This window comes from Protobothrops mucrosquamatus, unplaced genomic scaffold (genome assembly GCF_001527695.2).
Source record: "Protobothrops mucrosquamatus isolate PMUCROS unplaced genomic scaffold, P.Mucros_1.0 scaffold734, whole genome shotgun sequence".
In the NCBI taxonomy this organism is placed as follows: domain Eukaryota; kingdom Metazoa; phylum Chordata; class Lepidosauria; order Squamata; family Viperidae; genus Protobothrops; species Protobothrops mucrosquamatus.
In genome coordinates, this window is record NW_015387008.1 from 24,569 (window position 1) to 49,363 (window position 24,795).

The window sequence follows — 24,795 nt, forward strand, 5'->3', positions numbered from 1 at the left end:
ATGATCATGTTTCTAAGCAAGTGTTGCGAGACCTAATTGTGGTTATTGAATCTTCCTGGGCTCCAATATCACCACAGATGGGGACTGCAGCCAAATAAGACGCTTGTTCCTGGGGAGGAAAGCTATGGCAAATCTAGACAGCATACTAAAAAGCAGAGACTCACTCACCCTGCCAAGAAAAGTACCTATAGTCAAAGCCATGGTTTTCCCAGTTGCAATTTATGGCTGTGAAAGTTGGACCATAAGAAAGGCTGAGCGACAAAGAATTGAGGCCTTTGAACTATGGTGCTGGAGAAGACTCCTGCAAGTCCCCTGGACTGCAAGGCGATCAAACCGGTCAGTCCTCTAGAGGAGATCAACCCTGACTGCTCTTTAGAAGGCCAGATCCTGAAGTTGAAACTCAAGTACTTTGGCCAGCTAATGAGAAGGAAGGACTCACTGGAGAAGAGCCTAATGCTAGGAAAGATTGAGGGCAATAGAAGAAAAGGACGACAGAGAATGAGGTGACTGGATGGAGTCACTGAAGCAGTAGGCGTGAGCTTAAATGGACTCCAGAAGATGGTAGAGGACAGGAAGGCCTGGAGGAACGTTGTCCACGGGGTCGCGATGGGTTGGACACGACTTTGCAACTAACAACAAGTAGTACCTGACTTAGTTGGTTTATGAGGGCTGCTGTAATTGGCCTGCAAAAATCTCTAGAAAAGGGCCAGAAAATATCCCTTTGCTGCTGTTGAGTTACAACAGTTCATTTAGTGACCATAATGACTTATGACCATTTTTCACACTTATGACTGTTGCAACATCCCCATGGTCACATGATTAAAATTCAGATGCTTGGCAGTTGACTCATAGTTGTGATGGTTGCAACATCTCGGGGTCATGTGATCATCTTTTGCAACTTTCTGACAAGCAAAGTCAATGGGGAAGGCATATTCACTTAACAACCATGTTACTAACAAATGCAATGATCCATTTAACAACTGTGGCAAGAGAGGTGGTAAAATGGGGCAGAGTTCATTTAACAACTGTCTCACTTAGCAACATAAATTTTGGGCTCAATTGCAGTCATATTTTGAGGACTACCTGTAGTTGTCCAGATTTGTGTAATCCAGGTAGTGCAGTTCTAGTTTCCATACAGCTGTTGCACTTGGTTAAGAAAAGTTTTGTTCCTGGATTGTTCTCAGCCTTTAATCTGAGCACTGAGAAGTTCATCTGAAATCTTCTACAAATATTTTTACCTTTAGAGATGATAATTTTGTAAGAAAGGATGTTTTCTGGGGTGAGACTTACTAACATGGATGGTAGGCTACCACTTTCTTCCTCAGAAAAGCATTTTATTTTATAATTAAAGTTGTATGCTTCCCAACTACTCTAAACAAACTTTTAGAGTTGCAGATGGAAAACCATTCCACAAGCAGTTTCTTCTTCTGATGGCACCATTTAATGCAATTCTTGCATTTATAAAAAGGCAAGCTAATGTAAAATCTTATATTTCCCATCCGTTATTTAAAATTCTGCGATGAGATCAACAAGTGCTAGACGATCTAATATGTTTTCTGATCATTTCTCATTTCTTTGCTTAGAAGAAGACATAGGGTAATGGGATGCACCAGCTCAGGACCGTGATGGCAATGGGTTAATCCTATTGCTTTGTCATTTTCTTTCTGACTGTCACCAGAATGCTCAAAATAAGATTCCAAATATAAATGCTGTCAATCAGCAGAGAAATTCCATCACAGTAGCTTTTTCATTAGAGGAAGAAGATGGCAGCAGGACTTTGATTATAATAAACAGGCCATCTTCAGTAATCAAAACAGAAAATAATTACTCTGAACAATTAAAATATTACAGGGAGTGTTGGAGAACGATTATTCCTGTCTACCACCATCTATATCTATATAAATAAAAATGTAAATGTTCGTTTGTTCAAAATCTTAAATCTCCAAAAGTTCTTCACTGATTGCTATGAAATTTTGACACGTTGCATTCGAATACGTGTGTCTTTTTATATACCTACTATTATATAGATGTCACACCTGTGACAGGTAAAAACATGCTTTTTTTGAAAAACAGCGCCATCTGATGGACATAAAAGCAACACACGCTACGATTTTACGATTCCATATTACAAATGTGCGCTTTCTCTTTTCTTTCTTTTCCATTTAACCAGACTGAGCCACAGCAATGCGTGGCCGGGTACAGCTAGTTTTAACTAAAAATAAAGGTGACACTCAATGAGGTAGAAGAAATGGTTTGAAGAGAATGAACTGAAGCATGCCATTGTTGTTTTTCCTGATCCATACAATCACCTGGCTGAGTTTATCCTGCTGTCCAGGTCTTGTTCCAAAACTGACATACTTGAAAGGCTAAGGGCAAGGTGACACTCAGTTGGATCTCATAGTGCACATCTACTGGAAGTGAGCTGCCCGAGGCTTCCAGCATTCCATGGCGTCTCTACTTTGCCTGTTAGGAGGCTCTGTTGAGCAGACCAGGATCTGAGGCTGATGCAGCATGGTGCAGCTTTTCATGTTGCTAGAGAGGCCCTTCTCAGTCGTGCACTGCTCAGGGCTCTGTCTTGGAGTTTCTGTACAGGATGGTTATGGTGGCCAACTTCATACAGCACTTATCCTTGCATCTGCTGTCAAACAAGTGGGATACCCAGCCAGTATGAAAAATTCTAGCTGGGGGGAGGAGGAGAAAGGGAAAAAGAGAGAGGAAAGTTGGTTTAAAGAGAGCCAGTTTGGTCTAGTGTAGGGGTAAGCAACCTTGGCTCTTTTATGACTTGTGGACTTCAACTCCAGAATTCCTGAGCCAGCATGGCTGGCTCAGGAATTCTGGGAGTTGAAGACCACAAGTCATAAAAGAGCCAAGGTTGCCTACCCCTGGTCTAATGGTTAAGGCACCAGGATTGAAAGTGGAAGACTGTGAGTTCTTGTCCCACTTTAGCCATGAAAGCCAGTTGGGTGATCTTGGGCCAGTCATTTTCTGTTAGTCCAACTCACCTCACTTCTATTGAAAGTGAGCTACCCGAGGCTTCCAGCATTACATAGTGTGTCTGTTTTGTGGAATAATAAGGGCTATAAAGGAGCCAAGTACAGAGCAGTAGGAGACTTCAGTAACTAGTTGAGTTATTGAATAACCAAGGAGAGAGGCATAGAGAGTAGGGGGATGAGACCGACCATATTCCTGTTTAGATCAGTGCTCTGAATAGGAACCACAGTTTTGGAGTTGGGGGACTTAGGCAGCAGCCCACCTTAGAGTGGTTGAGGAGCTGCCACAAATTCCATAGGCAGGTCTTGATAACACCAGAAGACTGGGCTAAGATGCAGAAGGACAGATTGAATATCACTGGAAACTTGGTGTTCTCTGAGCTTGGTTGTTTTCTTGCGGACATTTTGTTCCATGCATAGGAGGATGAAGTTTGCTGGGTTTTTTATATTTGGCATTCATACAGAAAACATAATTCCTAGTTGGAAAATGTATGTGGATTCTAATTGACCTAGGAGTTCAGCAGACAATGCTACCATCCTAGAAGATGGAAGAGCATGGGTATCATAAAGGTTCTGGTTGCTAGGCCAAAACCTATTTTATCAGGAATATCAGCAAAATAGAAAGCTTAGCTCTAACACATATTTCTTTCTATGTAATTATACATGAACTCCATCTTTTCTCTAGAAAGTTATACTTCTTTTCACTGTTAATAGCCAATTATATTTTATGGATCACAGATTTAAGTAAACAGGCAAGAATAATTTATGTAAAGAGATGCTCCAATTGATATGTTCTCCTGATTATATGCTAGTTCTTATAAAATCAATATTATCATTAAAGTGTTGTCATACTTTAAAAAAAATGTTTTAAACGAAATTATGTTTACCATAAAGTAAATATCTGTTTCTCCTATCCCATTGGTCAAACAACTTACAGCTGTGGAAAAAAAACTTTCTACAAAACCTAATTCCAGTGGTGAAAATGAGGTCTATTTACATTATTGCTAACAAAAAAAATGAATTCATTCTCGAATGACCTATTCAAACACTATGAATGCTCAGATAAAATTGTAAAATATTAGAAATTAACTCATTTTCAAAGGTGGCACAAATTGGGAAGAAGCTCTTTAGCCATTGAGTTCAACCTTAATTCAGGAATGCAAAGTGAAGCATCCTGACAAATATGTTCCCAAATCGGCTCTTAAGAATCTGTCATAATGTATTAATTTCTTAGAAAACATTTTCTTACAAAATATTTCACTGAGGAATTCAGTGAATAATTTAATTTGTCCAGCAGATGGCATTTAATATACAGGAAAGCCACATTATATTCTACATTTGCAAATATTTAGTAGCAAGTAATCCAGTAGTATCATTTTCCCCGCCTTCTTCCTATTAGCACATTTACATTTGCAAATATTTAGTAGCAAATTATTCAGGAGATACCATTTCCCCTGTCCTATTTAGCACTACAGGCTAATGTTTGAATATAATAGTTTATTTGTGAAAATATAGTATCCAGTAAATGCTTTAGAAAATGAATTACTATTGCTGGCTTGTTACAGATAGGAATTTAGGCCAAATGCATTCCCAGGTGAAAGATGATGCTAACCTCTAGATGTAGTGTCAAATTTCAATCCCTCATCCAACATGCACAATTGTTCCACTATGACAGGGGTAGGCAACCTTGGCTCTTTTATGACTCGTGGACTTCAATTCCCAGAATTCCTGAGCCAGCACAGCTGGGAGTTGAAGTCCACGAGTCATAAAAGAGCCAAGGTTGCCTACCCCTGCACTATGATCTGGTTTGGTTGAATACCTGTAAGTTTGTTACCCTGGTTTTGGAAAAATAATATGGTTTAAAGTTGTGAATGTGATTTTGAATTATATACCAAAATTTTGGATTTTATTGATATAGAAAGAAGGGTGCAGTTATTAAACATGGGATACAGGAAAAAAAAAGAGTGCCATTAAGGTTTTTCAATGTTGGATTGATTCGATGCTTGCTCTCTGTTCGGAGGTATGTGTTTGTGTGTGTCTGTGTGTATTTTTTTTCCTTACTTATTTTTATAGCATTCTTCATTATTTCTTTCTATATACCAAAACAAAGTATATGTCTACCATTCTCATGTTGGTTCTCCAATGAATTTCAAATAAGCAACTTATTTTCTTTTTTCTCTCCTACTGCGAACAATATCTCAATTGGCTTGACCTCTAAATCACAAAGCATTAGGTAGCTCTAATTATTGGAGCATCTGTTAGAGTCATAAGTGGGAATAATAAATAGATAATGCAAGGGAGAGTGTGTACATGCATAGTATAGCAAGGTTTGGCCTTTCACCATAATGTACTAGTGGCTTCAATCTACAATTCATCCGAGGTAGCATTTTCCATCTGCTGATAACTCCTGAAATAATTAATGTGATTTTGTGGAAGCAAGTATCTGAAGCCATGCTTTCCAGTATTTTTGTAGTTTGTATTTGCATGTCATTTCATTCATAATCGATACCAGCCTTAAACCTTTAATGGTTTAAAAGAAAGCAGCTGGACACATACCTTTTATCTTAGTGCATTCCTTGCAGAGTTTAATTTTTTTTGTAATTTTATTGAAAATTACAGTTAGAAGACATAAAAACTAATAAATGCAAAAAAGTAAGAAAAAGGAAAAGAAATAAAAAGAAAAGTTTATAAAAAAGTAATTTTCCTCTCATCACAAGTATAAACAATTTTAGTAATTTATTACCAACTCTTAAAATATAACAAACACTCTCTTCATCCCATATCTCACCTGTTAACTATAAACAAAATCCAAAAGCCTTGTAATTCATTATTATCAAACGTTCAAAAATTACTACATATCTATTTTAACCATGATGAAATAAATTAACTATATTTGTAAATAAGGTGACCAACTTTTTTACAATGAAAAGGAGGACACAAATAAATTGGAAAAAAAAATATCATAAATAAAAGAAACATTTTATTCATTGCAACAATAATACAGAATACACTATAATATGATAAATGCATAATAAAACACATTTGTAACAATAACATTTTATATTGTAATTATGCTTACATGCTGCGCCCCCGCCCGCAGCCGCCCCGCCAGTACTGCTGCCCCGTGTAGAGCCCCGTGGGCCCCGTGGCTCCCAAAGCACCAGCTGTGCTGGCTCCGGCCCCAGAGGGCAGCCCGCCATCAACACACCCCGCCTGCAGCTACCCCGCCAGCACCACCACCCACCCTGCGCAGCCCCGTGTAGAGCAGGCCCAGTGGCTCCCACAGCACGGGGGGCAGCCGGCCATCGCCGCCCCTCACACCCCCATCCGCAGCAGCCCCGCCGCCCCTGCCTCTTGCGCCCGCAGCCATTATTGCCCTAGCAGGGCCGAATATCAAGAGAAAGTTACTGTGGCATCGCCGCTCCAGTCTCCTCCAGGTATCTTTGGGACTAACTAGGAGATGGTGTAGATGGGTAGCAGGGAGGGGTGCAAAGTTCCTGCCTATTCGCCTTCGCTGCAGACAACTTACATGTACAAAGTTTGCCGGCAGGGTGTTTTGGCACGCTCAGCAGCAATTCCTATTGGCTTTCAAAAGCCAATAGGGGGAGTAGCACAGCTCATGCAAAAACTGAAAAAAAAAACCATCAAAAAAAGGTGCCGGAACACCGTTCTGAGCGTTCTATGAGGAAAAAAAAGCCCTGCAGATTAGTCTTCAAATATCGAAAAGGAGGACATGTAGGAGGACACTTTTTGAGGGAGGACAGAACTTAAAAAAGGAGGACTTTCCTCCCTAAAGGAGGACGGTTGGTCACCTTATTGTAAAGCAAAGTGTAGATGACAGAGGGAAAGAGATGCTGCCTAGGAAACAACCAGACAGAAAAAGGCAGAGCTCCTAAAGACTTAAAAGTCAGAAAGAAATTTAGGAAAAACCCATCCTAATTGACCAGACTGTTGAAACCAGTGGCAGGAAGTTTGCACTTTCTCATTTGTAAAATTCTGTTAATGTAGCCTTGCAGTAAAAGAATTAGTTCATCTAATTATATCTAATTATATTGCCTGTTTACCTGGGAAGGCTGACAATATTTCTTCTCTCTATTTTTAACAATCTTGGTTTTTAATTCCCTTCATATAATATCCAAATCTTTATTTCTATTCATTTTGTTCCTTTTCAGAGAATTCTTCAAAACTTTTAACAAATCTCTTTTATACATCCAACTAGAAAAACTTATCCAAATCACTTTTCCAGTTTTATACTTGTATGTCCCTTGTAAACATTAAGACAGCAACTTGTGTACCTAATATATCATGTTCCATTTCGGTCTTGTAATTTGTCATATTTAAATCCACATTCAAATCAATTTCAGCTTGTTCTTCTGTGACATCATTAACACACCATCTATCTATATCAGACATTCTTAATTTCTGAGTCCACTCTTCAAAAATGTTCTTCAGAACATCCATTGTTAAAGTATTTTGCACCATTCTTTGTTAACATGTAGAGTTTAAGAATTCTTCTCCTTTAATTGTAATCTTTATTTTTTTTTCTATTTCTCCCCATTGCCCACACTTCAAAGTCCTATCCCAGGGGTGTCAAACTGCCAGCCCGAGGGCCGGTTTCATCATACCAGAGCCGCGCCCACCCCATTGCCGGCAATGGTGAAAAAGCTTCGATACGTCATGTGACATCACATGACATCACGAGTTTGACATGCCTGTCCTATCCTGTCCTATTTTTTCCCACAAAGAACTCAAAGAACCAGTTTTCCATAGGAAGGACATTTATAATTAATGTCAAATTTTTATTCCAAATCCCTCTTGTGGTGAAATGTCGTCTGAATTCCTAGGAGGGAGGGCGTGCAATCTAGAGGAGCAAAAGTCAGTGAAGTTTTGATTGTCTGGGAGGAAGAGAATCAAAACAGCTCCTCCTTGGAATTCTCAGAGTATATGTTTAACGGTGTAAATAATCTGCTTTAATTTGGCAAGATTTCTGTCTATAGGTGAGGAATAATAAAGGAAACTGTTTAGAACAGGGGTCTTCAAACTTGGCCCTTTTAGGACTTGTGGACTTCAACTGGCTGAGGAATTCTGGGAGTTGAAGTCCACAAATCATAAAAGGGCCAAGTTTGAAGACCCCTGGCTTAGAAGAACCTCAGTGCATCTTTCTTGTTGTCTGGAGCCTGACATCACATCTCAGGATCTGAAAGTTAAAAAAAGTTTGTTTTTAACTTTCCAAAATTTGCAAAAAATTTCATCTCAGATACAATGGTTTCAGAAAAGTATTGTCCCAGATGCATACTGCACTATTGCACCTCATTTTTAGTGATTACAAATACCAACCTTTTATGTTTATCTTTTTCCTTCTTCCTCATCTCTAGGCTGAATTGTTCCCTTGGAATGATAATGATTTCAGTGGGAATGCAAGCATTTCCTGAACCTGTACTGCTGAGATATCTCTTATTAAGTAGGTCTGCATACATATTCCTGATGTAGTTTAGAGATTGGCAGCATTGTGCTCGATCAATATCAATATGATTGTGTCTGTTTCTAAAACTGCCCCATCTGACTACTTTCTTTTAGATTGCTTTAATTAAAATAAATGAAATTGTCATGCCAACTATGACAGCCATTTTATGAAAGCATGAAAATTCTATACTTTGAAAATTCCAAGTGTGTCTCTTGGCACAAAGGTGATGATGCCTATCCCTGGTTTATTCTGAATAGACTTCAGAAATCAATGAGGTTATATGCTTGTTTAGATATTGCTGAAGGAATATTAAAACTTTTTACAGAACATGTGTTTTATTTATTTGCAGTTTGCTTAACAATAAGCCTGCTTATTCTAAGTACTTTTCTCATACAAACATTCCATGGATTTCTTTCATAAGCATAAAAAGGCAGTCTTTCATAATTCCTGTCACATGTATGACACGTATACCCAAATAACTGAAAATGCTGTAGCTGAATAAATAAATGAAATATTTTTTCTCTATCTCTGCCCACAGAGGAAGTCTTTTTTTCTTATGAGATTATTATAGGTGAAAAGTTTATTATCAAAGAGAAACCCAAACTTTATCAAGCTTAGACAATTTTAATGCAGTAAATTATGTGGATTGGGAATGCAGATGAGAAAAATGTCATCCAACTGAATGTTTATTTCAGCCAACTCAAACAAAACAACTGCATAACGGAGAAGGAATGGTGGAAAATGAGAGGAACAGATGTGGCCCCAGCAAGATTCTAAAGACTCCTCAAGATACACAAAATAGGAATCCCCCTCAGATCTGTTGTAGCACTACATGACACCCCTACATATAAACTGGCTAAATAGCTGTCACAAGGCTTAAGCTTCCTGACCCAACCCTCAAACAACATAGTCACATCATCCACACAATTTCTGACAAAACTACAAGACTTAAATATGGCTCCTAATGAGATCATGGTCTCCTTTGATGTAGTGTCTCTATTTATGTCCCTCCCTCCCCACTTAACATATGAAATAATAGATAGAAAACTAGAAGAAGAGTACAACACAGATCAGAACAATCAAACCTGGACACAAATCGTGAAGCTGTCAACACTGCAAATACTGTATATTCTTGCTTTGACAATATGCAGAACTGTCTGGTATTTTTATAGTTAAATCAGGCAACAGTGAAAGGGGAGGAGAATAAGGAAAGCCCGGGAAAAAGGAACCAGAAGTGAATCATAACTTCCAAGTTAATTGGAAGATGTGAACCATGACCCCAAAATAGGGGAGGGAAAAATGCTTAGAATGTATGTGTAACGGAAAAGAATCCAGATCTAAGCATTTCCACCATGCCGTACTGACATCTCTGTAACCTTAATAAATGCTTTTAGGTTAAAAAAAATGCCTGAAAGTTCTTTTAAGTGTTTCGTTAATCAGACACATGACAGAAGCTACTTCAGTACTAACATCAAAGCACCTTCTTCACATTCAAGAGCAAAATGTATGAACAAATAAAAGGGACACCCATGGGATCCCTGATATCAGGAGTCATTGCAGAAACAGTCCTGAATGAACACAGTGCATTTCAGAACTACACATCTAAATTCTGGTGCCGCTACGTGGATGACACACTTCTCATCATCAAGAGAAATACACTGAAAGACTTTCATACCATATTGAACTCCATCTTCCCCAACATACAGTTCACAATGGAGGAAGAAGCAGCTAGGCAATTACCATTTTTAGACATACTTGTCAATACACAAGAGGATGGAAGCCTAGAAACCACAGTTTATCACAAGGCCACCAACATCTCACACATTCTGAATTTTAACAGCAACCATCCACTGTCACACAAAAAGAGTTGCATCACATTGCATAGTGATATGGCAAGGAGAGAACCTACTGTAGTATCCAGCATGCTAACACAGCTGGAGAACAGGTACCTACATGAATAATTCAAGCAGATGGGTATCCACAATCATTCGTCAGAAGATGTCTGCGCAACACGGAGAGAGAAAGGAAGAAACAAGGTACAAGACCAACCACATGGCACACCCTGCCATACATCAAAAACATTTTGAAAGCTATAGAAGGCAGCTTCCAAGATCTGCGAGTGCGCATCACACACTGCCCACACTGCATACAAGGACAAATTATGCATTGCAAAGATCGCTTGGAGGTGGGAGATACTTCCAATGTAATCTACCAAATCCCCTGCATGGATTGCCCTTGTGATTATATAGGACAGACAGGGAGGAAGCTAACCACCAGATTTCAAGAACACAAGCGAGTGGTCAGACGACGAGACCTGAACTCATTGATAGCCTCACACTGCAATGAACAAGGACACGCATTCAACTTTGCAGCGACTAATATTGTTGAATGAGCAGACACAAAAACAGCCAGGGAAGCGATTGAAACCCGGGAAACAGGCCCCTTGTCAGTCAACAGGAGTGCTGATTTACCACCAGTCTATCAAGTACTTAGAAAGCGAGGGCTGGGCAGCACAAGCAAACGACAGCTAATGACTTAAAAGCCAGCTATCAGCACACCCCAATCAACATCTAAAAAGCCACTTACAACAGGCATTATAAATACCACACAAAGGACAGCTAGACTCGCAGTGTTTCTCAACCTTGACAATTTTAAGGCATGTGGACTTCAACTCCCAGAATTCCACAGCCAGCAATGCTGGCTGTGGAATTCTGGGAGTTGAAGTCCACATGCCTTAAAATTGTCAAGGTTGAGAAACACTGAGCTAGAGAGAAGTTCCCTGAAGATGGGCTGCAGCACGAGTCCTCTGGTCTCAGTGACAGACCCAGATTGGATCCTGCAATATTATCCTGGGACACATATATTTGCCTTCATTTGTAAGAAAAATGTATGCATGAATGATTAAAATGTTGAAAAGGAACAGCATCTGCTGTCACTTTTCCAAAACAAATTTAAACATTTGGTTTTTTTTCTATCTCATGCTGGGATGAACATTCAGTACAAAGCAACTATCCCACTTTGTGACTGGGAGGTCAGCTAAGGAAACTGAAGCTATTAAGAGAGACGTCCTATGTGCTAGTATTATTTACTATCAACACTACTTGAGGGTAGTGTTTTTTTTATCTCCTTTATACAGACTACATTCTGAGTCAGTTGTGTGCTTGGGATTAAAAGATGAGGAGGCGGAGATAAAAAGAAACATGCCTAGTACGAGACTTGCCATAAAATGAAACCTCTGTAATCAGAAGCAACCAGTTAATGAAGAACAGATATTTGAGATAGATAGCAAGAGAGCTGGCAATGAGTCACCTAGCATGACTGGCAATAAAGATGTTACTTCAGCCTGGCTGCAGGCAATTTGAGAAGACACGAGTGGGACATAGTTGTAGGCTTGCTTTCTGATTGTGAACTGGCGCACCCAAACTAGAGCACTCTCATGTTAGCATATTGTGGATATAGTTTGATCAACTCAAAATAGGGAGGAACAAAGACTTTTAGGACTCAATCCTGGCATCAGGAAAATAAGCAACTAAGCAGGAAATAGGCAGAGGTTTATTAAGGATTGAGCTTTATTTTAGGATAATAAGCATAGAGATTGCTTCCTAGAATACTACCTATTCCAGAAAGAGACTCTCTTTCCAGACTTATTTATCACAATTTGAATTTTTATTTAAGAATTAAGCACTTTGGCCTGAAATACATGAACTCCTAGTTATTTTATGTAATATAATTCTACAAATAGTAAATCCAGAACTTGAGTGAAGATCACATTCTGATGACTCCATGAATATAATCCCTGTAGTTTCCTTGATAATAATTCAGTAAAAAAATGTAATTGCTTTCTTTGGGGCTTTCCCAGTCTAGCCTACATCGAAAGTACTAACCAATCTGCCCTCCCTCCCTCTCTTTGGCTGGGTATGTCTAGAGACTTGGTGTAACAAGACTTCTCTGAATTAAGCTCAACTTGTGGGATTTGCAAGCATAACAGCAAATGCAATGGACTCTCAATGCTATTAAAATAACAATAAATGAAAAATAAAAGTTGTACCTTTTCGTTCAACCCAAGAAATGGTAGATATAAGCAAGCTTATTAAAGGCCAATGTAAATGTCAGGTACAAGTATATCTACATTTTCTATCAGCACAGTGAGTCTGTTTTTAACTATAATCTTATGAAAGAGATTATTATATAACTAGACTAAAAAAACTATGGCTCAATAATAGAGCATATGCTTTGTATAGAAAAAGTTCCTGTTTCAATCTCTGGCATCTTCAGATGGAATGCAGTGGTAGGTAATCTCTGATGAGGATGAAGGAACTGCTGGATGATTTTCGTGAAATATTTACCACAGAAAGCATATTTCAGTCTGAGACAAAAGGAAATGATAAGATGTGTACTAATATTTGATTGGTTGATTATGTGTCACTAAATCTATGTCAACTCTTACCAACCTCATAAATAGATCTTCTCTGAAATTATCTTTCCCCAAACTGGCCCTTCAAGTCTTCCAAGGATGTACTCATAACTACTGTAATTCAATCCATTCCCCTTACTGCTATTCATTATCTTGTCTTTCCTTCCAGTTTTTCCAGCATTACAGACTGTTCAAGGGAGCTGTGTTCAAAATATGATAATGGAGTCCAGTCATTTGTGCTAAAACTCTGGATTGGTTTCTTCTATGATCTGATTGCTTGTTTACTTGGCTGCCCGTGGTAATCCAAGGAATCTTTTCCAACATCCAAAATTCAAGAGCATCAATGCTCTTTCTATGCTGCTTCTTTAGAGTTTAACTTTCATTTCCATAGAGTATCACAGGGAATATAATTGTTTGCACAATTCTGAATTTCGCTGGTAGAAACATATCGGGCCATGAATATCTCTCCCGAGGCCATCATTGCTATCCCACCAAATTCTAGAACATGACATTTCTTCACTGCTAGTTCTTTTGCTGTTGATAGTTGAATCTAAAAAGCAGCATCTATTCATCACTTCACTTTAGTATCTTTGTTCAGCTCTGGTTGCTGTATCATTGTCATTATTTTGGCTTTCTTTACATTTAAACCATAGTGGTGGGATTCAGCCGGTTTGTACCACTTCGGCAGAACCGGTAGCTAATTTTTTGTTGCCTAGGCCCAGAATAGACTTCTGGAAATGGCATCCACAGAGAGAACCAGTTGCTCACATATTTGAATCCCACCACTGACCGTAGCCCTATTTTTCTCATTGTTGCTACTTGACTTTCAGTACTACAGTTTGCAGATCATTTACATCCACCAGATGCAATACATGGCCTTCCTACAGAGACCATCTTGTGCCATTCTTACAGATAGTGAGAATGGTACCTGCTTCCAGAATGGCTCAAAGCAATCTTTCTAGGAAGGTCATATGAAAGTGAAATGCAACTGATTAAGCACTGTAGCAGTTTTATTTTGCCATGAAGAAATCAAAGTTATAAGCTGAGTTCCTCATATTTTCTATATTTATTTATTGTTTATTTATTCAATTTATATGGCTGCCCATCTATCCACGAAACTCTAGGTTGCATATAAAATAAAAACCAATGAATTTCATTAAACCCTAAACAAACTCCACATAAAACTGTATCAAGCTCAGAAAAACGTAAAAACACCAATCACATGTATATTTATTGTGTTGTCTTGCACATCTCTTTATCTTCATGTAGGATGGGTAATCGTAATATACAGAATAAAATAATCTTTTAAAAGTACATTTTATAACTAGCATCCAAAACAGAGAAATCACTTTAAAGTGCTTAAAGTGGAAAGCAGTTTTCTGGACACTTTATACACATGTATTCATAATTGTAACTTGAGGTACCTAGTTCTTACTGTCATGTGCAGGATATTATTCTATTACTATTTTAATTTATTTGCAGTTGTAATACAAAGCTGTTTGTATTACAGCTGTTTCCTTATTTTAGATAAGCAGACTTCCAATCTGGCACCTGTGCATAGGAAATGTATCTTTTTTTGCTCTATTTATTATGAGTCAGAGAAGAACAGATAGGAACACTTCCTTTCTCCTTTACAGAAAACATCAGTAGAAACAACAGAATTCATGGTTGAATTCAGACTTGTCTCTGGGATCTGAGTTTCATTTGCATTCATCTTTTATCTGCCTCTAACTTTTCCTTTCTTCCTCCTTTGTGCTTGCCTAGCTCATTTCATCTAACCCTCTAAATAAATTCATAGGTAAGATATGGTTCACAAAAGAACTTGTGTTGAAAATGGGTTACATAACAAATCACACTTTTTCCTCCTGGAAAAAGGGATAAAGTTCACTGGGCTTTCCTCAGCTATATTCATGTTAATATTTAAAATCATCCTAAGACTAGATAGGTACTGTTACCACAACTTCTCCTTCTCAAACAAATATTAGAAATAAAAGGAATGAATCAAAGGTGCAAAGATTATGAGAAGATGAAATGTACTGTCTTTTTGAATTCTGTCAAAAATTATTGTACCACTATGAAAATAATTTGCCTTATATTTTTTATCCTGGGATGCATTATGAACGATGTGCTTGTATTCTTGACAAGTGATGGTGTAGATTATCTAGGAAACTAAAGTCTTATTTGATTCAAATGAAACACATTTTAAAAATTGAATTCTTATTAACTACCGCAGGGGCTTTATATGCTTCTTAATGGAAATGGGCATCTAACTCCCTCCGAAAATGTTTTTTAATCAAGTTGGGGAAGTATGTTTCAATGTCCAAAATAATTTCACTTTAAAAGTAAATCTGACATAGAATTTAATTCAAAATGGAAACATTCCTGGACCAAACCTTAATATATTTGTATGCCATCCAACATTCTTTTATGTAAAAAGTTCATATTTCAGTTTCATGTGATTTTTTTTTAAAGAACAGAGTCTCAGTTTGACGCAATCTATTTTAACTTACAATTTTATATGGTGAGTTGTACTGTGTTCACCATGGTTCTTGATATTTATTCTTGCTTAAACCTTAATAGTGATTTTAATCATTTAAAGTGATATAATGATAACTATGACGTCTTTGACTTTGTTCTGATTTTAGATAAATTTTTACTCATTTGTGCTTTATGTTTTTGGTTTTGAAATTTGTTTTCTATTTTCTATTTGCGTTTATATACTTTCTCTAAAAAGTCAAAGAAAAGCCAGTTTGAACAAGTGGTTAAGGTGGTGACTTAGGAACTAGCAGACTGTGTGTTTTAGTCCGACCTTAGGTCTGAAAGCTGGCTGGGTGACTTTACTTGCTCAGTTACTTGCTCAGCCCAACCCACCTCATAGGGTAGTTGTGGGGAAAATAGGAGAAAGAATATTAGGTATGTTTGCCCCCTTGAGTTATTTATAAACAATAAGAAAGGTAGAATCCAAATCAAATAAAGAAAAGAAAAAAGTCACTTGAATTGAGCTGACCTCCTGGGGACTTGACAGATTTAAGACAGAATTAAAGTGGTGGCAGCCCAGAACAAAAATCAATTCACTTACTGCAGAAGAGAAAGGTAGTAGCTGGCTTACAGGTATTGCAGACCTTATGCTGGAAAGAAATGACTTTTTGCCCAGGCAAACAGACCAGTGATCTAGCTGCACGCTGCTATTAGTACTATCAATAGTGAACTATTGAGGATTGGCATGTACTGTTCTGGCACCCCAGTGTAAGAGTAGGAATACAGCAACCTCTTGGCCTGCCTTGTCTGGATACGGAGCCACACTCTCCTTTTAGTCTAAGGGGGTAGGATTGGTAACACCTAGATGAGATCAGCCTCTGCTATCCTAACTGTCTCCTCCTCAGGAACTAGCTGCATACAATCAATGGAGGGCCATGCATTTGAGGGTCCTGCCATTAATTGCTCCTTCCATAGATTCCTACAATAGTCAGGCCTACATTTGTCTGATAGTCTTCCCCCCCAAGGCCAGGGATATGGCTTTCCAGGATTTTGTGCATCCTGAGGAGGATCTCTAGAAAGTACTGAAATCTGAAGCACAACCTCTTTCCTCCTCCGTGTAGAAAAATCTTTGAGCTTGTAGGGAGGAATGGAATTCCTTGCTTTGTTTCATAATAACGCTGCAGGTCACCTTCCATTCTTCACCCCCTTACACCTAGTTCATGAAACAAGTGGCACAGAGTATATATGAAGTGCAATGTCAGCAGTTGTGCCTCCGTTTTACCTTCTGCGGACAGCACAGCAAGGATGACATCCCTATGTTGCTAAAGAGAGTAACAGAGTGAACCGAGTATCCCAGAAGCAGCCGAGGGACAGAAACGTCTCCTTTGCAAGCATATTTGGATCAGAAAAAAATAACTATTTGCTGTTCCTCTTAGTGGACTTCAGACTGGGGAGTTTTAGCACATCAAGCAACTACAAAGTTCAGGGACGCTACCGTGCACTATCTGACAAATTCAAATATTAACGTGGTCCCACCACATTGGTCGCTTTGCAGCCCCTTCTCCGTCCCTTCTGTCCTTTTTTTCTCTCAGTCCGGCAAGCTGCCCAGCTATCCTATTTCCCAACGTTCTTTTGCAAGCAGAAAAGAATGTTATCCGACTCACTCGTTATCCAATAAGCATCAGAGAAAGCTTTATGATGGGGGCCCTTAACCAATGAAGAAAGGGGCGGGACCACAAGGGCGGGGGCGTTGAACTTTCACAGCTGGCTTTATTAGACAGTTGCAGTTGGGCGGCGATCGTGGTAGTTGGGACAGTGCAGCTTTTGGGAGTGGCTCCCCTTTTTGCAATAAATATCTTGGACATACGGGCTCCGCAGCCGAAAGCGTCCCATCTCTCTTAGGGTCGAGGGTCTCCGAATCTCTCAAAATGGCCGGCAGTCGAGATTGCGCTAAGGAGCAGCTGAAGCGCTGGCAAGAGCAGCGGGGCTCCCAGGTACCGACGCCGCCCCCCCCCCCCGTCCCGGCAGAGTCTGTGCTTCTGGAGCGTCCCCGGGAAAGCGTCCCCGCTGTCCGGCAGCGCATCCGGGGGTGGGCGGAGGGCATCAAGCTGGAATAGAGTGATGTAGTGTAGTATATTGTTACTCGAGCAGAGAAGCGTGTTTTGTGTTTTTTGATGGGAGGAGAGAGCAGAGAAGACGGAGTGGAGATGCGGGGTTAATAACGGAACAGGGAGCTGCAATGGGTCTCTGGGAGGAGAGTAGACTGGCTAAGGAATAGTTTCAGAAATAATTTATCCTAGGTGTAATGGGGGTCTGTCCAAAATGTGATCTGGTTGCGTAACTCTATATGTCTGTGTCTCTCTCTCTCTTGCAATAACTAAGTAGTTTGTTATTTGGGTACTAAGTTCAATTCAGCTAAAATATCAAGTAGATAAAGATTGACCAAGGGGTAATGTAATACTGTGGATTGTTGGGAGAACTCTGGGAAAAAGTGGTACTTTGTCCTTTTCTTGCAAATTAGTCTAACATAGCTAATGTCTGTATTTGAGGAACTGGATTGCCCTGATAACAATAGTTAAATTATCAGTGATATTCATGTTGTCCTGGAATGCAGTTTAATAACTTACTCTCTTTTGTGTCAGTACAAGGAAGGAAGATACTTTCTCAGCATCTATCATATTCTGTCAAATATGATATGCAATATATATCACCTTACAAGGAGAAGCTATAAGTCCTGGTACAATCCATCAGTACAAAAGCTTTTTGAAGCTTATCTTCAAGAGAAATAAATTTATACTTGATCACTGGTATCTGTTGGATTGAAAGAAATTGGTATACTTTTGCAGAACTGTTGACAGTTTACTAAGGCTAGTTAGTAATTCTGAGAAGTAGGTATCATAATTCAAATCAGATCATTATTTCAGTTATCAGAAAAAAATCTACAGACTTGAATGCTTACTTCTTTCCTACTCAGTTTCTCTTTCCTTATTCACCTTTGTCAGCTTTCAAAACAGATATGGGTGGGTTCACATTTTGGGCTAAGATGTAATACAGTTGCTTTGTAATTTAGCATTGTGAACCTAACCATCTTGGATTGTAATTCAAGATTTATGGCGTAACTGTGATATCTGAACTCAGTAGCTTATTCCACAGATCATGGTTAATAACATGATTTATGGCATTGTTTGGACCTAGCTTGTAGTTTATCCTTCACTTTCTAAGTTGAATGGAAATCTGCTCAAATTAATATGTTTGATTCTGAATTGAAATATTTTTCAATTTGAACTATTAGAATAGAGAAGTAGGAAATATCAGTTTATTTGTGGTCCTTCGCATCATACTTTTGAGAATTGCTAAAAGTATGAATGCAATGATGCATTCATGAAGCAGATGAAGCAATCTTTTTCATTTGTGCATTAGTAATTTAATGCAATAAACTGCAAGCATAAATATATGAAAACTCAACAAAATGATAGCCCTTTTTATTGTTTTTATTTTTTCTTTTATTTAATAATGTGATACTAATTGTTTATTTTAGACTATTTTGATTCTGATGTTTCTGTAATAGAATGAAAAGCATTAAAGTTGATTTAATCATTTGAATGCTTTTGTTTACATTGTAGTAAAGGTGAAATTTATATTCCCTTCAGCATCTTTCAAAGGAACCTTAACATTTTGATACATAATTTAACAGATTTAACCTGGATAGCAAGCAGATGATTCTTCAGCTTAAACATTGTTTTGTATTTTTATAATTCTAACTAAACTGTATGAAAGATGGCTGTGTACATGAGTGATCTTCAGTTTGTATGACAAGTTTCTTTTGCTGTTCTCTCCTTCGCTCCCTTCCTAATCTGCAACCTGCAAAACAGATCTAGAGTATGTGCAACAAGTAGAGTTTGGGAGGATAGTTCAGTCCACCAAAGTTATCCTTTTAAATCAGATGAAAATAATTAGATACAGTCATACGGTATTATTAAAGGTTTCAATCCAAATTTATTTCAAGAATTGCTTCAGCTCATAGAACTTACTAAATATGAGTTCATTATGAAGATAAATTTACATGTTGAGGTGAAATGCATTATTGTGACTAGCACTCTTGACCTGCTGGCTTCTACTTGTCTATCCTCCGTGATAAATGGTAGAAGAGGAGAATAAGCAATTGTAGGGATTAATTCCATCTCTTGGCTCTGTCCTATCAGAAAATCTTCCAGAAATCATTTTGAAAAAAAACCAATGGTAAATTGGGAGTATGAGAACATGTTCTGCCTATTAGGGGAGATAAAGAGATATAGCATCACAGTTTGTCTTCAAATATAAACATAGTCTTCAGTTAAAAACCACTCAGTGGTGTTGCACAAATGGTACTTATGATCACGTCCTGGCCATCCCAACATTCCTGCAGTAACTTGCACTTGCATGGAAAGCTCCATTTGCACGAGTAGAAGGCATGTGCGCCTGCTGCTCGTGCAAATGGAGCTGTGTAAGTGCGCCTGTGCGCCTGCCACACAGACAAACACGCCGGGCCACCAAGCTGTGACGGCTGCTCTAAATACTTTTTACAACTTTTACATAAGTGAACAAAGCAACTAAGAAAACCAGTGTTAAGATCTACAAAATATCCAAGATGAAGAATAATCTTGTTATTATTTTACTGCCTTTTTTGTTTTTGTAGTTACTGATATGTCAACAGTTGTGTGTCCTTTTAGGATAGTGATTTCACTGCAAATGCTTGCAGGAGAAAAATGAAGGATAAAACATTTATCAAGCAATTTGCAGTGGGGGAATATTCCTGTTTTGTTCAGTCTGCTCTGAAACCTAGAATTTGATAAATGCACTGCACAAATGCATTAATACAAATTTAGTAAATAGGGTGTGGACAAAATGATTTGATTAGATTTGTTTTACTCTATAAATGTACTGCCTTTTCTTATAAGCACATAATAAATTAAATTACTACTGCTACACTAACATTTTAAAACTTAATTAAATTTGAAAGTGGTTAATTTGATTACTCTCCAGCTGTTTGTATGCTATAGTTATTTTCCCCAACTTTTGTATTAAAAAAATACAATGTAATAATAGGTCATAAAGATTTTTGATATTGCAATGGCCCTGAGGCCACTTTTTAATGCCTTTCTTATCCATGCAGCACAGCAGTTTAAAAAAAACAAAACAGATTTATCGAAAGTTTTGGAAGTGTGGGAATATTTTTTGTTTTATGAGGTCTCGTGATGAAACTTCCCTGGAGCATGCAACTAGACATATGCAATAATGTATAGTGATTGTCTTGTTCACTTGACTTGACACACCTTAATTTGCCACATCACTGCAGTAAGGGATATATTATCCACCTTCTTGGGCATTGGAGAATTTTCTCACTTGATTTTATAATCAAGCTCTCAACCTTTTGAATGTTTCAACTATGTTGGAATGTAGTTGAATATAGTTTCAACTGTATTCCAACTATGTTGGAAAACTACTTTTCGACACACAAGAAAAGATCAGGAAAACTTTTTCTTTATTATTTATTATGCACTCAGATCTCTTGAGTGTAGTATATCTACCAATCTTGGTTAGAAACTTTTATTATAAAACTATTCTTAAGAATTGCGCTTATTATAAAGATTATGGATATATCCCCAGATCCATCACATGTTATGGAGTAGCATGGTGTATTCTATACTACCTGAACTACAACATTTGAAAGGTATTACAGGACGATGGAATTGGTAAATTATCTCCTGACTGATTTTTGTCAGCATGGACAAGGAGCAAAAGAAGAACAGTAGCGTAAACTTGTCCAAACCTCATCTTTACATTGGTGTTGTATTCCTTTTGCAATATTTTTCATCTCCAACTGAAATAGTAACATTGAGTGACTTGTTAATGGAAGCCAGAAATCTTTTTATGCATATTTATTAATGTCAACAAATCCTCAGATTGCTGTTACTAAAGGAAAATAATTTATCACTTAAACGTTTGTCTCTCTGTGCCCTCTATTAAATTAAATTATTTTTTTTGAGTTTGTTCTTTAAATTACCTAGAATGCTTTATCCATGTTGTTTCTAAATAGAATAAATTTCTAAATTTCTTCAAGTGAAAAAGTAGGTTCCAGTTTGTTAGCAATTCCTAAGGAATGTCATTGTTCATGATCCCTGTTTCTTATCTTTGTTATCTTCATTTTTGAGTGGGATGCATTGGACTATCCTGTTTAACACTGGATGATTTGAATACCTAGATAAATCAACATTTGCTAAATGCTATTCTTGTCAATCATGAATTATGAAGAATGCATGAATCATCAAAAATATGAAACCAAGTGCAGAATTCCTGGCTGCAATTCCCCAATGTTGCTTCTTTAAGGCAAAAGTAAAGCTAAGGTTGAAATCTGGTCTTTCCTTGAGTAAAATGCTGGGGCCACATTCAAAAATATTACATATAAGACAACTAAGAAGATAATTTAATGGCTTGTTTACAAGTACAGCAAAGTCATAAGATTTGTCAAGAGATTGGAAGTGTGGGAATATTTCTTGTTTTATGAGAGCTGCTGATGAAACAGCCTGAAACATGCAATTGAATATATACAGTATATTAATAATAATAACATTAAAAATAAAAGTATGATTCCTGGGTATATTCATCTTATGAAAAACCAATAAAACATGACCACCAGGAATATTATAAACTAAAAAAGTTTAATACAATCACCAATCACCAAGCTTTCGTCGGAAGCTACCGACATCGTCAGGGTTCAATGCTGGTCAATGGGAGAGTTCATTTATAGGCAGGATGCTGTTTCCACGCGGCTCCTGGACCTTGTCACTGGTCCTAATTGGTTAAGTTGCACTCTGGTCGTAACTTCCGTATCGATGGCAGCACCTCTCCTGCCTGCATATATATAGCTACTCATTCTCCCCTTGTATAATCCTGAGTATATTAATAATCCATGGAAACCATAGTGATTCTCTGCATACCTATTGCTTGACATACCTTAATTTATCATGTTGCTGCATGTAACACAAGTGACAAAGTTAATCCATGTTCTGGCATTGGGGAAGCCATTTGGTCCTATAAATAAACTTTCGGCCTTTTGAATGTTTCACAAACCTCTTAAAATAGCAAAGACTTCTTTTCAAAGCATGTGAAAAGATTAGGAAAATTCAATTCCCATCCTATTGATTTTTTTTTGCGTGCATGTCTCAAGTCATGTGCTGCTCTATCTAGCTAATTCAGAGCTCTTTTGAGTGCAGTATTTGTTTTGTGATGAATGATAGACATGTGCGATACTTTTCCTCCAAAGCAGGAAAAGTTGTTCAAGAAAGTACTTGAGTTCAGGAAACATTGCAGAGGTGGCAACAAGGTCCAGCCCTCTGTCATTGCCTTATTGCCATGTCCTTTAAACTTCTTTAAGTGAACAGCACATGAGCCTGAAAGCACCTATGCAAGCAAGAATCTATGCCAGTGATGGTGAACCTTTTAAACATGGAATGCCCAAAAATGCCCCACTCACCCCCACTCTGTCCCCCCTGCCCCCGCCTGCCTGGAGGGCCACCTACCACCTCCCATAGCCTGCCGCAGCAGATTGCCCAGGCAGCCCTGCAGCGCCATGGCAGCCACGCCCTCTGTCCGGGCCATGCAGCATCATCTGTGCGTGATGGGGTTGAGAGCGGAGTCTTGTTCCTGCTGCCCAGCTGCCATGTCCTTGGCTGCACTGCTCCGCGTGGGCTGCGCCTGGAGGCAACTCTCCTCTGGGGGGGCTGCTGGTGTGGAGGGAGTCGGGGTTAGGGTTAGGCGGGGCTGGGGCGATGCATGACCACAGAGAGGGCTCTGCGTGCCACCTCTGGCATGTGTGCCATAGGTTCGCCACCACTGATCTATGCAGTTCTACTAAGGGGCTGCCCACAATAGAGCAAGAAGCCATTGTTGGATCTGAAGTACTGTTACTGTTTTTGGATACAGATACCGAACATTATAAAGGTATAGATGTAAGAAATGTAATTTCCTAAATCTTCTGACATAGAAATCTAATACCCTTGAACTGAAGACCTTTATTATAAAACATCTTTGAAAAGAGTTGTCAGAGATTCTAAGAATTGTGGTTATATTCATTTGCTGACTCAGAGAAACTTCTATCAAGGAAAAAAAAACACCTCTCTGATGTCAGTATAGCTTGATTTAAAGAATAGTCTCTTTTTGTTGTGGTACCTGTTCTTGAGAGCATCATCTCCTTTAGGAATTACTCTTCTGGCCATTTGCAAAACAGTAACCCTGGTTATGCTATTGATCCTGGGCCCTGATATAGCAGGGGTGAGTCCACTAAATGGCTTGTGTGAGCCATTGTATGAATGTAATCGGCTACTATATTTAATTGTTTTTAATTCTGGTTGTTTCTATTGTTTTTTCTTCTGTTTTAATTGTGAGCCATCCAGAGTCATGTATATAAGATGGATGGCCTATTCATTTATTAAACAAATACATAGATATGGTCTCAGCTCCCTTTCAGAACTAGCCCTAATAACAATTTGGCTTACTTCTTAAATATTTCAATCTGGAAATATATGTAACCAGGAGAATGTTTTTAAATGTTGCACTTTTCTTCCTTTGGTGTGGTGTTATTTGGAATTTTATTGAGTGCATAGTTAATCTCTTTATTCATATAATGATATAATAAAAGTCTAAGATAAACATTTCCCTGTAGCTTCAGGAAGCAAATTTCATCAGATGTCTATCAAATTAATCTGGGATTGCTTTCAAGTGACCACAAAAAAGTTGTGGATGCTTTTGTTGTTATAATTGTGATTCTTGTTTTGAACCTAGGAATGCGATTGCTTAACCACAGGAGCAGGAATCCCAGTGGGAGACAAGCTGAATGTCCTGACCGTTGGTCCAAGAGGTCCACTCCTGGTTCAGGATGTGGTTTTCACCGATGAGATGGCACACTTTGACCGAGAGAGGATTCCCGAGAGAGTTGTCCATGCCAAAGGAGCTGGTTAGTTTTTGAACTTGCATTGTGTCTTTCTTTTTAGCCTTATTAGTGGGGTAATGTTACAGTGTCCCTTATAGAATGTAGGTACGTTTTTGTGATTGACAGTGCTGAAACTGTGTCTTGTATGCGTTTAATCCAGGCATGTCCAAAGTCCGGCCCGCGGGCCATTTGCGGCCCGCGGCCCGGTTTAATCCGGCCCTCGAACAGCCCTCCCTGCACTATGTAAATGCGGCCCTCCCACGGCCCTCCGGCAAGTCCCATGAGAGAGAGAGAGAGAGAGAAAGAGAGAGAGAGACAGAGACAGAGGCACTTGCACTTGCACTTCTGTCTCTCTCTCTCTCTCATGGGACTTGCCCCCTCGCAGGGCTCCTCATTGGCCCTGCGCCCGGGTGTCCCGCCCCTGGGAGAAGGGCGGCCAGGAAGTCCCTTTCCCGGGCTGGCCCCGTCCCAGGCGCACGTG

At 38.7% G+C, this 24,795-nt stretch overlaps 1 protein-coding gene across 2 annotated transcripts in view; it reads left to right on the top strand.

Moving 5' to 3' along the window:
* The window catches only part of CAT (catalase), a 50,290-nt gene that overhangs the window by 8,818 nt on the left and 16,677 nt on the right, over positions 1–24,795 (top strand). The window contains exons 1-2 of one of the 2 annotated variants that reach the window (XM_015818392.2): positions 17,126–17,340; positions 24,167–24,338. In XM_015818392.2, the coding sequence (XP_015673878.1) occupies positions 17,275–17,340; positions 24,167–24,338 (238 nt within the window). In that variant the 5' untranslated portion in view covers positions 17,126–17,274. Of the gene's footprint in view, positions 1–17,125; positions 17,341–24,166; positions 24,339–24,795 lie in introns of those variants that run through there. The other variant, XM_015818393.1, reaches the window with a different exon arrangement.